The sequence below is a fragment of the Falco biarmicus genome, chromosome 8 (genome assembly GCF_023638135.1).
Source record: "Falco biarmicus isolate bFalBia1 chromosome 8, bFalBia1.pri, whole genome shotgun sequence".
Classification (NCBI taxonomy): Eukaryota; Metazoa; Chordata; class Aves; order Falconiformes; family Falconidae; genus Falco; species Falco biarmicus.
The window spans coordinates 31,975,500-31,992,747 of record NC_079295.1 but is presented as its reverse complement, the minus strand read 5'-3'; the positions used below and the strand labels follow the sequence as shown (position 1 = coordinate 31,992,747).

The following is a 17,248-nucleotide window of genomic DNA, read 5'->3' as shown; positions in this document are numbered from 1 at the left end:
CGCGGGCGCGGGCGCGCCATTGCTCCGCGGGCGGCGCGGGGCGGGGCCGGGCCGGGGCTGCCGGGGCCGCCGTGTGCCGGGGCTCTGGGCCGGGGCCCGGCCGTTCCCTCGGGGGTGGCTCGAGGCTGCAGGCGGGCCCGGTGCCGCGGCGGAGGCGCCGCTTCGTCAGGCGCGGACGCCCTGAGGGGAGGGGGGCGCCCCCCGCTCCGTGATGGTGGCGCCCCGTCCCGCAGGCCCCCCCGGCCGCTCGCAGCGGGGCTGCCCGGCCAGCCCCCAGCGCCTCCCGGGGCGCCGTGCCCGCAGCCTGCCGGGCGGGCCGTGTGGCCGCTGGCGGAACGGGCCGCCCGGCGCCGCTGCTTCGCACGTCTTCGGCCGGTTCGAAATTGGCCGCGTTCTGAAAGGAACGGGGGCTGGTGACTGCGCTGCTCGCCCTCCCCGCAGCTGTATCGGCCATTTTCCGCCGGTTCAGCGGCGCGGGCGAGGCTGGTGGGCCCGGGCGGTCGCTGCGGCCGAGGCGGGAAGGCCGCGTGCTGCTGGGCTGGGGGCACCAGGGCAAGTGCCCAGCGGCTGGGCTGGCTTCACGCCCTTCCGGACAAATCGGCTGGGCACGTTTCAAAAACGAGTGACAGTACAAAAAAAGAAAGTATGCAAAGCTGATTACCAGTCCCAAAGCGAAGTTCCTATTTTAAAACTACTCTCTTCACCAATACCGTAACTTACTCCCTGTATTGCTCTTCATCCTTAGTGTTTTCCTACGGGTTTAGTCTGTTGGCTCAAACCTCAAAAGCAGCTTATTTCCTTGCTAACACTTTTTAATTTCTCCTTCTGTCTTGTTACTACCTCACTATCCATGTGCTTGTAGCGTTGCAAAGTGTTGGGGGGTAAAGGCGATACATGCACAGTCTGGACTTCTGGGCTCTGCTGAGCTCTGCTCAGGAGCAAGGTAATCGGGAGGATGGCACTGAAGCGTGTTGGCACTTCCCCACCTCAAGTCTGCCTTCTCTGAGCAGCACAAACTATTTATAAAGTGGACACCTATGGCAACCACAGATATACTAGTGGGGTATCGCCTCACTCCCTACCCCTGAGAGCGTGTCTGTGAATGCCAGCGTTCCAGGTGTGGTAAAATGATCTCTTAGATCATACTACCAGGTGTAAGTTGCTATTGCTGGAGACTAACTTTGCCCTTTTTCTTCCGCGTTTCAAGCAAAGTTCACCCAAGCTGAGGAATCAAGCTGTCTGTGTCAAACGAGGCTGTGGCAAGGGGTGCAAGGTTAACTGTGGCTCTGGAGTTCAGCAACACAGGTGGAGGGAAGACTAGCAAAAAGAGAAAAATTGCTTTCAGAGGAGACTCGAGATGGGGAATTGGTGAGGTGAGCAGCTGGGAGACACGGGTGGCGTGGAGATGTGGGAGAGGAAGACAGTGCAGAGGAGCAGAGGGGCCGCTGCAGAACAGGTCACCTGCAGGTGCTTGGTGAGGTAGTTTTTCTCTGAACATAAAAACTCAAGGAAAAAGTGATAACCAGGAGATCACAGGAGAAGACACTTTTCTGAGCTTTCTTCTCACAGTGAAAGCTGATTGCTGGGGGGAACTGCCAAAGATGTGCACCACGAACAAGTCTTGCTTAAGCCCTGTGAGGGATGGAGGGTCTGCATGTTTGAATAAGCCACTTTGCATCTCCAAGTTAGTATCTTGGCCTGTCTGGGAGCAACTCTGTTCCCTGTCAGGCTTCTGTAGAGCTGAGCATGGGAACATCTCAATCCTGACTAACTAGGCACAACGGTAGCATACATTTGGAAGATGATATATTAATCTCAATAATTTCCAGAGAGTCCTTATCCTGTATAAACAGAGTGCAGCGTATTACAAGCTGCTACACAATTTAACAGCTTATGATAGCATCTACTATAATGCTGAGAAGTAGTGATTACTTAATTAGAGGCTGCCTAAAGGTTTGTGATAAGTGCATACGTGTGTAATTTTAATTTTTCTAGTTCTTCTGAACTGTTTATCTTCCAACCCTAAAATTCTCTTGACCTTTTGTAAATGTTTTGAAGGAAAAAAAGATAAGCATTTTGCATTTACATAAACAGTACTTCAAAAATTATATACACACCTATTAGTTAGGACTTACACATTCCTAGGGGAAGAAAACTTAACAGTCTTTATTTTCAGGTGAACCTGGCCCCAAGAGGTTAAATAAATTGCACAAGGTCGCTGAGAGAGGTAGTGGCAGAGTCAGAAGTGGGGTTACAGCTCAGGTGCCTCCAGCTCTCATGGTGAACTTAAATCATACCGGTTATTCAGGAATTTGCATGGCTAACAAGCCAGTTACACTTAAAATAGCTTTTTTTCCTTGTCCCATTGACTCCCCTAAGACACGAAAGCAGTAAAACCTTGTTAGAGGGGCACCACACAGTGAATAAATTAGTGGCAGCTGCAGCCAGAGATAAAACCGAGATTCCTTAAGAAGTAAATCCAGTCAGTGCAAAGGGAAATGACAGCGGAGTAATGTAGGTGTTCCAAAAGGAGGAGGAGAGCTGAGGAGTACGAGACAGAGCATGCAGGATATGGACAGCCTCGGAGGTTGGCACGAGAGCTGGATGGGAAGGACTGGTGCCAAAGAAGTCCAGTGGCGTCAAACCCCTCAGAGATGACAGTGAGGTGCGTTTTCATGAACACAGTGAAATAATGAAGCCATGTGCTTGCTTAACGTGTCACCAGCCAGCTGAAGGCAAAACCCAGCAGCGAACACTCTGAGCCAAGTTAGGAGGGGATTTATCTCACCGAAATGTAATGATCTGGAAGCTCAGTTGCCATTTCCCCTCAGTCACTGCAGGCGGAGCAGATGTCTCCAGCCATGCGCATTTATATACCTCGGGTTTAAACGACTACAGGTAGGGAAGACAAACCCTTAGGCCCTTTCCACTGGATGTAAACACAACTTTTAAACCAGGTTTCCCCAAGGAAAAATATCCAGCCCAAGGAGCTGGCAGTAGTTGTGCTCGTCGGTGACAGAGTCACAGGAGAAGCACAGACACAGAGGTCTGAGAGGGCCCTCAGAAGGTCATTCGGAAAATTCAGCTTCAGTTTTCTTTGCAGAACATTAAACTGTGTAATACATCGGATCACTGATCCACTTTGTAACCCATATTTACAGGGAAAATAAAAGCCTTCTCTGATTTACACTAATTAAACCCAAAACCTTTTATCTTCAAAAAAAAAACCAAACCACCAAACACTTCGATTAACTAAACATCATTATAATTCTATTGCTCTTTTCTTAAAGTTTGGTGCTTGAAGCTGGAGGTATTGAAGCTGAGGCTTCAGCTGAAAACCAGACTAAATAATCCATTACTGTGCTTCCTGTTTCTTGGATGGTAATCCCAATTCCCATGCAGGTATGTTGAATCTGAATTTCTGTTGAGTGCAGCCCAGCTTCATCGCAAGTGCTTAAAACCCCGAATTCAGGCTCCCAAAATCATGGCACTGGCTAAGAACCCATGACTTTGTAACAATTCTGCGCTCTAAAAGAATAGCATCCGATTTCAGAGGTTTTAGAGAAACCTGCATCCATGATCACAAGAGCTAAGATTATATTCGCTGGAATGAACTGTTCTTGCAAACGCAGCAACAGCGGGAGTGTGAGCAAGGTCATAAAAATCATCATCAGAATATCCAGTTTATGTCGTTGCTTCTCTTTTAAAAGTCTTCTCCACTGATTCAGTCGTAAGGGCTTGTGCTGGGCAGAAGAGTTTCTTTCATGGAACAGCAGTGTTTAATTCTCAAGGGCTTTACAAGTCTGAAGCCACCTCGTAATGTCACATAAAGTATCTCACAGGTAATAAATGCAGATGTTAGAACAAAATACAGCATTATCCCAATGGCTCTTGTTGCAGCAGGGCCCAGCATGATCTCCTGCATAAAGAACATCGTATTTCTGAAAAGTAATCTTCACGCTGCATCTCAATTAGTTTGAAAAGCAACATGTTAATGCACTTTTATTTACAGGGCCATCAGCATTGTGGGCTTATGAAAATAATACAAGCGAGCTTCTCTGATGATTGTGTCCTGAGCCACTCCAACAGTCTGTCTTTGGGGCTTTTCCGCTTATTTTATTCCATCTCTGGTAGAAGCAGCTGATCTGGAAAGCCACATGAATATACTCCTAGTACACATAATCCCTTTAGTTCCCTACACGATTGTAATTGAACACATTGGCGGACTTTGTTTGTATTTAAATATTTTCATAGAAGGGAAAGTCATTCCAAGCTGATCACTTCATGAGGCCAAAAATTGCATTAGGAGCCATTTAAACAATTACAATAAATAAGAAAATCATTATTTGTTAGTACAGTTGTGCCATAAACACTGTAATTTATATTCAAAGAACTCTTGGTCCCTAAAGAAATTTGTCTTTGTTTATACTAATAGCCAAAACATTCTTGAGTAAGAAAAAAACCCACACATGGCTTCGTAATCCACAATCAGGATGCTCTATTTGAAATTTAACTCAGGACAGAAAGGTTTCTTAGAACTGCAGGGATTATTAGGTACTGTAATATCTAATAAGATTATAAAATGGAGGTGGTAGCTCACTATAATAGAAACCCGCTAAGACATAGGAATATAGTAAGACACAGGACCAGCAGAACTTTCTGGGTTATCACATCCAGTCCCCAGATGCTACAGGCAACTGGATCACATGATCTATTTTGTGAGCTTCACGTTAAAACCGTGTATGGTTTTTCCCCTAAATTTTTTTACACCCTCACTATGCAGGTAGATAAAGAACACCTAATTGATAGACTAAATTATTCACAGCTGAGTTATACCCACTTGTTTATACGCCGAGATTGCCCACCTTTCGTATTTCTCCTACCTGATGTATTTACGAAGAGTAATCAAACCCCATAGCGACCTTCAGCTGCTAGGCTAAACGAGCTGTGTACGCACACCTTCCTTTCAGGAAAGATTCTCCAGTCTCCTCCTCATCTACGCAGCCCTTTTTCTGTATCCATTCCATCACGAATCCAGCTTTCTTTAATATGATTGATCAGAATCATGTGCTCTAACAAAAATCTTGTTGGGCTCTTACACAATGACATTCATGCTTCCCTCGCGCTTCTGGAAATGTCTCTCCTATTGCGTTTTAGAGTTTCAGTTGCTTCCTCTGTGCCCACACCACGCTGGGCAAACAGAAATCTTTCTGTGTCGTTGCTGGTTTCCTGCGGAATTTTTTCTGCTGCTAGACTAGACTTTCTTACGACCTCTGTGGTCTCGCTCTGCAAGGACACTCAGTTCTTGCTGTGGGATATTCAGAACTTTCTCTACACCGACAAAACCTCCTAACATTGTGACTTCAATACATTTTAATGATCTGACACCTTTGTTTTCCGTGGGTCATTAATGAAAATAATAATCAGTCTTAAGACTTACTTTCTTGGAGTGCTGAAGCATTCCCTTTCAACACAGCTCAGCTTCTCTTCCTCCAACACTGTTGTATGCCTTGCAGTTCCTCTGTAAATCTCAAGGCTTCTCCAGGTAGGAGTTATAATTTTATAGACAGCTCCTCATCTGCTACTTCATTGAAGTCCAGCCAGTCAGATTTCCCCTCTTTGTCTAGCTAATTAATTACTGTATCAAAGGAAGCTATTGAATTAGTCTGGTATTATCTAGCCTTAGTAAATGCCAATTACATTTTACTCTGTTTTCCAGTGACTGCTGTGACTTCTGTAATTCTCTCCTCCCACATTCCTTCCTAAAGCCTGACACAAAACGTTGATGTACGTAAAGCAAAACGTATTGTGCCTTTTGAGTGAAATCCATGTTTTATTTGTCTATGGTATAGATTAGTTATTTACATCAATATGTATTTGTGACTAGCAGGTAGGGTTGAGCAGCAGTTACAAAAGTATTGGATGCCTCGCTATATTCACCAGCAGAAATGTATATGCATCCTTTTTTATTCTAAATATTTATTGCTAGTGCCACTTTTAAAAAGGATTGGAACAGAAGTTCAGCAGACTGCTCCAACTGAGACGTGGCCCCACAGCAAACAGGGTCTTTTCCCAAACAGGTTTGTAGTCCAACTTAAACATGATATATGTTGCAGAAAACCAGAGGACAACCTATACAGTGGCTTGACTTGTGAACTGATCACAGGCATTGGGGCATGGAAGAAATACAGGTTTTAAAAAAAGAGAAGAGCTGGGGAGGATTTGCCTGAGAGGTGCTGGATGATTGTTTGAGACAGAGATAAATTACACAGTATTGTCTTCTTGTGCCTAATTTTTAATTATGTTGTGGGCAGTACACAATTTGAAAGAAGAGCCGGTAAGAAACTAAATCAAGACTTGAATTTCAAGCCCACCACTGACCCACAAACTTTGCGTGTCCTTGGGCAAAATGCTTTCTCTTTTTTTTTCCCTCTCGATGCCTCATCTGTAAAACAGAGATAACACTACCTCTTTTTTCCCAACCTGACTATTTACATAATAAAAGCTTTTCCATGCATGACAGTCTCTTATGTATTTGTACAGCATCTAGCATAATGAGGACCTGGATCTTGGGACTACAATACAAACAATACACAACAATTAAGATTATACATCCATCCAAAATATACCTAATGCACCTAATACTGCGGTACCTTGACGGAGAGGCATGACTTCATTACACGGTGAACTCTGCTTCTTGGGACTTCTGCAGTCCCTCCTTTTGTTCTGCTCTCTTGCCTAAGAAGACTTTGGCAGAGGGGTGGGTTTTAGAAAAGTTGGGAGTCCCATGGCTATCCTTTCATGGTCTCCTGCAGGCAAGGAGTGATGGACCCCGAAGTCCTATGGGACCTGCAAGGAGCTGGGCAGCATCATGCAGAGGCTCTGCGTTTCTGCAGCAGCTCTCCCGTGGCCCCATTCTCCTCCTGCAGTACCAGAGAAGGTCTGCCTTGAAGGAAGCTTGTTCGTCTTTGAAAAAGAGGAAAAAAAAAACCCAAAACCCACTCGGTCTGCAGTGTCTTGTCCATATTGTCACTGGGGAGGACAGTGGCCCCAGTGCAGGCCAGCCCAAGCACAGAGCTGCCCTTTCCCTCTCAGTGAGCAAATCCTGCACTCCTGGAGAGGTCTCAGTACATTCTGGGGATTCAATAGGAAATGTTGGACCTGATCACCCAGTTCCACGCTCATGGGGTGGGGTACGGTAGTAAGCATCCCCTCACCAGCAACCTGGAGGCTACAGGATGGGAGCTTCGTTATGGTGCATGTTTTCCTAGGAAATGTTATCTGGAGAGTTAAGGCTCAGCTTGGAGAAAGCTTCCCACGCCAGAATTTTTGGGGAAGTGGGATGCTCTTTCCCCATAACCTGTATGGCCGTAAGATAATGCCACAATATTGCTCTCATTGGAGATCAGTTGGGTCTGCGCTGCCACTTCTCTGTGTGCCGAGAGAAAAGCGGAGGGTGCTTGGCTGGCCGGGCTGGTGAGCCCAGGCCTCCGGGCTGGGCTGGCTCTGTAGCTGCTTGGCACGAAGGGGAGTAAAAGCATGCATAAATTAGGAGCTCTTCAGACCAGTTTTCTTGTTTGGGCCTGGAGTAACTGACTGAGGGCATACAACTTCTGCAGCAGCAGAGATACCCCTCCCCACAGACACGTGACATTTTTTAGCACTTCCCTTGTGCTGGCAGATTCACTACTACATTAATTTAACTGTGTAGCACTGGCTAAAAAACACAGACATTTTAAAAACTTGATTTTATCCCTCCTTTTCTCTTCACAAGTTTTTTACAAACAAAAAAGAACAAGAAAATTGATGGTAACCGAGTTATTCCTAATACATAGCTAGTAACCGATTAATTTGGTTTCATGTACTGTGCCAGGCATCATATTGTGCTGTGGCTATTGTTGTTCTATAGGAACTGAGACGAGATACCAGGTGTCTGTTACAAATGTTAGGCACAAAATTAAACACCCACACATACTGAAAGGACCATCAACACGACAGGAAGAATTATTCGTTTTGCAAGCAGAAAAATGACAAAGCAGAGGAGTGACAAATGCTCTTGATAAATCCAGAGCTCCAATTTAATGCATGGGATAAGGACCTCTTTTTCAGAGTAAAGACTCCCAACTCTTGCAGTTTCTTACTTCTCCATAATTTAGCTCTGCACATATTTGGCATTTGGAGTGTGACGGATTTACACATTTGCTACCAAATGAGCTGCAAGAGCTAATCAGCTAGCACAGAATTGCACATATTAATGAAGAAGACTCTTCTGCATGCCTGCAATGTAGACACCCACTTAACTGGGGCACCAGAGACTAATTTGAAAAGATTTTGTTCACATAGCAGCTTTTTTCCCCATGATGAATGCTTGCAAGGAATCATGTTGCAGAGAAGGAGGGAGCAAGCAGTATCTGCAACATCTGACTAAACGGTTCTCATTATTGAGTGATGGAAGAGCAATAGTAAAGATAATTTATTAGTGGCTCAAAGCTAATGAGAATAATTAGCACTATGATGCTTTCTAAGCAAACATAGAATAACTGTTCCTTAAGGAGCACTGCCTCCCTGCAAGAGTGGCGAGTGCCCTGGGCAGGACAGAGAACTTCCAGGGAAGGAATCTTACACGCCAAGGACCAGGTCTGGCAGCTGGGTGGAAACATCCTCCTGGCTTTCAATTATGGGCCAGCACTAGAGCTGCAATTCCCTAAATTCTGGGCTAACAGACCATCCTTTTTCTGACCTCAAAAGCAGCTACACTGGGGTGATGAATACACAGAGTTTACAGTTCAGCTTAACTCCTCGGAAACCACAGCCTGGAAATCGCTGCCTTAGATACAGAGATTTTTTGCAACACTGATTCATACAGTGCCTGCCAAAACTTTGGCTGAGCCACTCGAGGGTGCTTTGCAGGGAGTATTTCAGCGGCACCTGTCGGGTCAAGCATTCCAGGAGTCCTGGTTGCCAGCAGATAAAACGGCATTTGGAGTAGTTTCCCAAATACCCACCTTCCTTAATCAGTAAATAAAAGCAGGATGCACAGAGGAAGCGTAGCATCTTCTCACAACCAGCCAAAGAAAATAACGGGAGCAGTTTTGGTTTCCAATCAGTTCCAGCACAGAGCAGTTATGTACACAACCGGATTAGCCGAAGGGCTGCACACCCGTGGTTCCAGCGGAGCCGTGGAACGCTCAGGGATGCTGGGCTGCCAAAGGCAAAAGAGATGCCAGCATTTGGCCCCAACGCTCAGCACCTGCTGATAAAAGCTAATTTCCCCTACCCTGTTTGCAGAATTTACACTTGCAATCCCAGCGCACCGTTACAGACCCAACCACACTGAAGTGAGCCTACTGGATTAAAACGAGGTGCACGTGGACAACAGTCCCCACTCCCTCGAGAGCCATTTTGAGCAAATGCCTTGTTTCATAGTTTGTAAAATGCAGTTGGCAGGGGTTTAGTATTATTCTAGGAAATCCATACAGACAACATTTCTTTCTCGTAACATAGCACTATCAAAAATATGGAAAGTGATTTTGCTTTTTATTTTTAAAAAGGAAAACATACTAAGAAAACACCTGCAGGCTAAGTCATCAGGTCTTGACTTTTCTTTTGAAAAGCAGTTTAGCCTTTAAAAGCAAAATCACCCATGACGCAATTCTATCTGAAATGAGACTCTGCCTGAAGCATTCTCTTAGAGCTTACTCGTAATGGGAGTTGCATCTGCTTTTTTACTCCCAAATTAAATGCTGCAAGGACATAAACCTTACCCCTCTAATCTTTTTTCACCATTAGTATCAATCCATCTTTGTAGATGACTATTGAGAGAATTTTAAGTGAGCAAGATTTGGGGAGCTAATTTGGTCTGGGTGGGAATTTCAGAAAATTCCCAAGGCTGTTTCACCCAACTGCACCGAGTTAGGAGGGGCTTGGGAGTCAACTGGGCTACAGATCCAGAATGCAATTTTACCAGGGGAGGAAAGAGATTTGCTAGGTAGCTCTGCTTGATTCAGATTGGAAAGCAAGGCTCTTCCAGTCTTTCCTGTAGGAGTCGCTCTAGTCTGAACAAGTAAGGACATAGTTACTGGGTCAGAGAGAGATGCACAGAAACTAAATTATCCTCTTGGGTTGCAGGGGACTAGGATGTTGGTATGAGCTTATGCTCATCTTGGGACTCCAACCTGAGTCTCCCGTATCCCTGAGTATTCACTCTTCTGAGATATTGTCCAGGCTTCCTTTTTCTTCCTTCTGGTGGATGAAATAAATCCAGCATCTTGGGCTCTTTCGTTAGCTGGGAAAGCCATTTCCCGTCCAGCTGCTAGAGCCTGCACAAAACGCTCGGTCCTGCTACCCTTCGTTTGCTGGTCCAGCTACGCCACAGGACCAATACAGACCTGTGGGCTATTTATATCTTGTTTAAGCCAATGCTGAGGAACAAAGTGATACACAATCCTTCCTCAGCCTCTGCTGTGTACACGTTTTACCCTTCCTCAACAAGATTTAATCTGCTTAGGGTTAACTGTGTAGTGGATGTCCAAGACCTTTGAATTGCACCTTAAAAGGGCTGAAAGACCAAACCCATAATTGCAAGAGCAGAATCTCTGATTCACTGCAAACCATTTGTTATCAGCAATTAAGTTTCTTGCTGATAAACGACTCAATTCGAAAGCCTGGATTACTTGCTTTCAACCATGGCAGAAATTCCTGTGTGGTTATGAATGCCTGGGCTGTGCATCTACTACAATGGGCTGCAAAGTCTGAATGTATGAAATGACCAACTGTTTAATTATACAAAATAAGACCTCTTACATATAACATACTTTTCATTCAGAGTTTGTAAAAAAAAAAAAGTATTTCAATTTCAACTTGACTGATGCAAATATAAACTGACTTCGCTAGCAAATATAAACACCAACTTTTGCTTTACTGGAGGCAACAGAATTACAACAGTGTAATTGAGATCCAGACCTGGTCTACTAATTAAAAAGGCTTGGAAGCAAAGCTTCCAGATCATGCTACACTCTAGTTCACAGTAACTAAGGCTTCTGTGTCAGCCATTTGATGTAATTGGTTATGGTGTTCAAAACTGTATTTTTGAAAATCCATTCAGACTGTAAACCAGATGAGTCATGACCCTGTAACAGAAGGTAAATTATTCTCAAATATTTTATATTTGTGCATTAACACATGATTAGCAAAGAAAAAATGAATGCCCAAGTCCAAGAAGTAACTGACAAAAGACTGAAGGGAAAAACGAGAATCCTTAATTTTACTTTTATTATGGTGTAACCAGCTGTAAGGAATTACCGGTCTGAAGCACAGTGTGCAATTGTCCTATCCTAAACATTTACTAAAGCCTATAATTCAGAATGATCCCGACTCGTGAAGTCACCATTGGCAAGCTAAGATTTTTTCTGGTTTTTTTTTTTTTTTTTTTTTTTTTTTTTTTTTTTAAGAAGTCTGCATTTAGCAATTAGCACAAGTATGCACAGAAATGCTCAAAGATTTCTGGAGACTGTATTTCTTTAATGCCAGACGCTTTGACTCTGAGATCAAAAAAAATGCAGTAAATTCTGGACTGCAAATCTAGTAGTTTGATGGTAAGCAAAATAATTCCTGTTTGAAATCAAATGGCATCAATATGTATTATTTCCTAAATGCAGGGCAGAATGCTTGCTACTGTTGCAAGGATAGCTTGAAAGAAAGAATTACCATGATCTTACGCAAAACTACTAAACACAACATGAAGTAACTATGCTAAGAGAAAAGAAAGGGGAAAAAAAACCCACAGTAAGAGACTTAATAAATTAAGCTACTTTCACACTAGGATATTATGTACTACCAGGCAGCTGATTTTTTGAGTGAAGAGACTCATCAGGTGCCTATTAAGAGAAGATACTTGGCACAGCTCCATCGCCGTTCAAATTGATGTCATGGTTAACAAGCTGGCTACCATACAAGGCCAATCAGGCTACCAGCATTCCAGATTACTCACTAAGGGCTTCAGCAGCTTAGCGAGTGCCAAACTTACAGTGTCATTAATTGGGCGAGAGAGAGGAGGAAAAAAAATATATCCAGGCAGGAGGTAAGATGCCACTCACCTCCTGAGCAGAACAGCACCGAGCTGCCTGCTAGCACAGCCTTCACCAAGGATCCGAACTAGCAGAAGAAACAGGATGGGCACACTGAGGAGCAAGAGGAAGACTTCAGACCCAGGGCATAGGTCTTCACTGTAAAAAAGGTGTTTTGCCCACCCACAGAGTTCCAAGGCAGATGGAGGCCAAGCCTCACCCCGCTGAGCACCCTGCCATACTGCCCAGCACCCCTGGACACCAGGCTGTCCCCAGCAAAGGGGTGGCGGGCACCCATCCAGCATGCACTGGCTCTTCCTAAACCACCACCACCTATGGTCGTTCACCCAGCGGGGAAGAAGCTGAACAAGGCTGATTAATGATAAAAATACTTGTCTTTTTTAAAATTTATTTTCAGTTCAAAGTGAATCACAACTTCCTGCCCCTCCCTCTCCCCTCCTCTGAAGACATAAGTACCTCCAGATCAACGCCTTTTTTTTTTTTTTTAAGCATCGAAAGTGCAACACATTTCAACTGCTGCCAATACAGGTTTTTAGACTGATGATTTTGTCAGAGATTGTTTATGCAACTCCTTAAAGAGCAAAAAGGAAAAATCCCAAATATAAATGCAGATAAACTTTTGGTATGTAAACACGTAATATACATAATTACTGCAGTATCAGAAGTACTATGCATTTATCAGAACAGTTGAACGTAACATTTTCCAACATGCATTTGATATGGCCCGATCATAATCTGAATACCCTATAAGGGTAACTGTATACCCCTATAAGATAATCACTCCTGCCATAACTCTCAGATGCATTTGACAATACTGATGCCAGCGAAGGAGAGTTTAGTTCAATTTTACTTGTGTTCTGCTGATTTTTGATACTTAGCTTAATTCACTCAATACATTCTAACAGTATGTAAACAGTCCTGATTTAAAGACCAGAGAGATTTAAATGAAATCAACAGATCTGGACTGGTCAATGTAAATGTCTTCATTAACTCAGATATCTTATTTATCCCTGAGCACCTTAAAATTGTTCCCCCAAATCTCACTGAAGAACATGTAACCGTATTTCACAAGAATGTAAAACTGCACTTGGATAAATCCGTGTCTTACAAGTCCCATTTTCCTTCACTGGTTTAAAAAAAAAAAAAACAGTCAAGCCAACAAACCAAAAAATGTGTTCCCTCCCCTTTGTTTTTGACATGTACTGCAATACCTTAAAAAAAAATAAATCACCCTATCAAACAACATCACCTACAGACACACTACAGACTACAAAAATATTGCATAGGAGTGTCAGTGGGCATAGTCTCCCAACATGAGAGAAAATGCTAAGTTTTCTTTAAAACATTATGGCAACATTCTAATTTATTTTCCTTTTAAAAATCAAGTGGTTTCACTTTATTTCAAAATTGTACAAAATGACCATGGCTGTTTATAAAAAAAAAGTCTCTGTCTTGAGAATATGTGAAGTCTCAGGTGCATTAACAAAAGACCTGGAACCATTCACAGTGCAGCGGAAAGCTTCTTTTGAGGCAGAAACTACAATTCATCCTTCTTCTTTCCTACTCTTTCATGGTCTCTTTCTCTCAGGGTTCGCATGAAAGTGGTGAATCCAGACTCCTGATTTTGAAGAAAGAAAAATATGGATCGTATTTTTACAAACAAACCAAAACAATGTGTCAAGAACACTTCTAGTTTCTGTATCCCACAGCAGAATATAAACTAAGGAGCAGTTATTGCTTCTGTGCTGCCTCATCCTGCAGTGCTCTGGTCCAGTGCTGCTCCACTGCAATGTCAGGGGAAAATATCCATGCAGACTCCATATGTCAAACTTTGAAGGGATAGGACACAGAGAAAAAGGCCCTAAATCTCACAGGACCAGGTAAAATCTGTCCCTACAAGTGCCATTGATGTCTTTTTGTAAAAAACACTCAAAAGACATTTTTAAGCTGCCTTTGTATGCTACATGTGTCATTTTGAAAGTAGTTAGTAGATCATTTGTTGGCTATACACACATTTGCCACTATTCATCATCCCTTAAGTTTTGCTCATGATCTTCCTCCTCTTCCACACATTCAGACATTGGGAATTACATTTTTTCAAGTTACTATCAAAATTACTGTCAAACAATTTCAAACCTGGATGCTTAGATGCCAACCTCTGTATTTCAGCAACTTCTGATTTCTGATCATCAAAGGCTGTTGGATGCCAGCAGTTTCCTTTTCCAAGGACAGCTCTGAACACAACTTGCAGGTATTTCAAAACGGCTCAGACAGGTGGAGGTTTGAACACACTGTCTACTGGTACACCAACACTATAGACATCTGGGCAAGTAACACTGATCCCACCCAATGTGACCATTTTTACTTTTAAGCAAGCCCAAAACAAACCAGTCAAAACTGGTGATAAAGAGGGAAAGTACAAAGATGTAGAGAACAACTTACAGAAGTCAAAGTCTGACTTAAAAACAATGTGGGGCAACAACAAAACCAAACCAAACCCAAAGCCTGGAAGCTTTTGAGAAGGCTGAACAAAAAAAACACTCTTCTAAAACTATTCACTGTTCTTCCACTGGGGGAAAAAAAAAAAAAAAAAAAGAGACAAATTGTGGCCATATGTCATCTGGAGACATGTGGCAATGAACAGCCCCCATGAAAGGACACTGGTTTTCAAAGCTGTGTGTCTGAAAGTCATTTAAAGTACACGTGAGTCACAGGGTGTCCTGACTTTTCCTTGCTTGGGATGAAATGCCCTAAAAATCTCTACTCTGGAACTCTCAATTCCCTTGGAGGTGTGGAGGACCCCTTACAGGCTACCGCTGGGGGTCACGCTCTACCCCATAGCCAGCGCTCCAGTGCAGGGTGGCCAGGAGCTGAGAGATCCTGCTCTGCTGGGCACGGTTCCTGCTGCAGCATGTCAAGATGCTCCCATGGCAGCTGACGTTGCCTCTTTTCTTCCCTGACCATGTGAAATGATACATCAGCTGGACCACATTGAGCTAAATGCTCACGGACATCCACTGATTTAGTGCCCGAATCAGGAACAGAAAGCACGTCCCCTGGCTCCCACTGCTCTCTCCTCAGACTTCTTTTGCAAAGTAGGAGGTGGTTGGCCAAGGTGGTTCAAAAGGTGTAGTCATGCTGATGAGAAGTCCTTTCACAGTGCAATCTCTTGTTACTGAAACAGGTTTCTGAACAGACCTGGAAACTCCATGGAAGGCACTGTGCTAGGCACTGCCTCCAGTGTTACCATCATAGGAGATAATAAAACCCAATTCGATGCTGCACAAGCAGAAGACCACAGGCCCCAGGAGAGGTGGAGGGGGAACACAGTTGCCAGCAGCAGAGAGACTGTGATGATCCTGTTGGGTGATTTAATTCTACTCAAGAAAGGGTTGGCTGCACATAAGGGATTAGTCAGTCAACTTTACAGCATAGGAAGAATCATCACTCAACTGCTGTGGCCTCACAGCACTCCTGCCTTGCTAAATTCTTTTCATCAGCCACCACAGATCCTTCCTTTCATATATCATTTCTGTAAGTATGGGTTAGAAATACAAAAATTGCAGCTGAAATTCTACCTAATTATTGACTACTGCACCCATCTTTAAGAAAAGCTCCACAATTGGAACTAAACACAGTATCCATAACAATGCCTGGATCAGCACCAATAAATGGTAGTTACTGGGGTCCTAATGCTGGAGAAAACTGGAAGCTCCATGAAGACTTCGCTAAGAACCTGACTGAAAAAGGACCTCAGAATTTCGTTTTTTTCTTCATGAGTCTTTATAATTTGGTGAGCTGTAATAGCAGCAATAACTTTCAGGCAAGGCTCTTTTATCAGCATCACTGGACGGCTTGAAACCCCCCAGTTGTTCTTGCAGACCCTAGCTTCTCCAGGCAATCAATCACTGCTGAGGCATAACCTCCCTCTAGGAGGTTATGACAAAGAACACACAGAAATAATTGGATTGTTCCCTTATTTTCAGTCACTTTACAACCACAGAAGGCATTATGCCATTTCTGTCCCTTGTACTCATAGTATATAATTAGCTGGCCACAGCAGGACAAAAGAATGAAACTTCAGCCCATGGGCTACATGGCACAACTTGTCCTTCCATCCTGAGCTCCAGGAGTGAATCTGACTCAGGGCTAATGAGATATTTAGTTTCCCCCAGTCTCCAAAGGACAGCTTTGTCCCTGCTATAAAACCAATGGTCTGTCACCGTTTGGCAGCCTGGTAGACCCATAACACATTTGCAGTATACGTGCGATCCAGAACTCACAGGAGTCAGTTCTGTATTTTCTGGCATTTCTGCACCTAGCAGCAGCCCATGCAATAAACTCTTCACTTCCACTCAGTCTAAATTCACTTGCAGACTTTGGCTTAAAGAATAAACCATACAACAAAGCATTACCAAATCTACTCCTCCTTCCTCTCCTCGCATTCCTAAAATAGACCAAGTACGTTCCTAATGCAGAGATGTACAGGGGTGTGGTGCACAATGATTCATCCATGTAAGACAGTAACAGAGGAAGTTAAGCATCCTTCCAGCATGGTAAAATTTTACTCTGCAGTTTTAATTTGCAAGGCAGTACTGGCAGAGGAGACCTTCCTCCCTGTATCAGGTGATGACCCTTGCTTCCACTTACCCTTCTTTCTCCAGTATATTTTTCCATAAATTTCCCATAGTTGTAATAGTTGAAGGTGGGGTAGCCATCAACCCCCTCCTGCTTACACAGGTCGTGATTCTGTCCTTTGGCACAGTCCACTGCGGCATAGGCGATCTGAAATGCAAAAGACCAGCATGAGGCAGGAGAAAACAAAGCAAGCCTACTTCATAGTTATGCTGCTGCAGCTTAGACTTAACATTAGAAAAAGACCCAAGTCTTCTGCCAAAAATGCAACAGCTTTTGTAACAGCTGTGCTGTGGAGGAAGATCAGAGGGTGGTCATCAGGTCAAGCCATGCGAATGGAATGGAAGAGCAAAAGCCTGCTCCCTCCCACTGAAGTGCTGCGCTGCTCGCACAGCACCTGACCAACGCAGCTGCAAGGCGTGATCAACTCGCAGAGAATCACCTTCCCAGCCTCCCCACTGAGCACTGCCTTACACTCCAAATGGGGAATCCAGAGACTGTGTTGGTAAAACCAAATCCAAGCACCG

General features: G+C 44.0%; 1 protein-coding gene across 1 annotated transcript in view; it reads right to left on the bottom strand.

The window, feature by feature from the left end:
* Window positions 1-12,441: 12,441 nt before the first annotated feature.
* The window catches only part of PDIA5 (protein disulfide isomerase family A member 5), a 102,119-nt gene continuing 97,312 nt past the window's right edge, over window positions 12,442-17,248 (bottom strand). The window contains exons 16-17 of the mRNA XM_056349235.1: window positions 16,737-16,871; window positions 12,442-13,704 (exon numbers count right to left, since the gene is read on the bottom strand). Coding sequence (XP_056205210.1) covers window positions 13,624-13,704; window positions 16,737-16,871 — 216 coding nt within the window. The 3' untranslated portion in view covers window positions 12,442-13,623. The remainder of the gene's footprint in view (window positions 13,705-16,736; window positions 16,872-17,248) is intronic.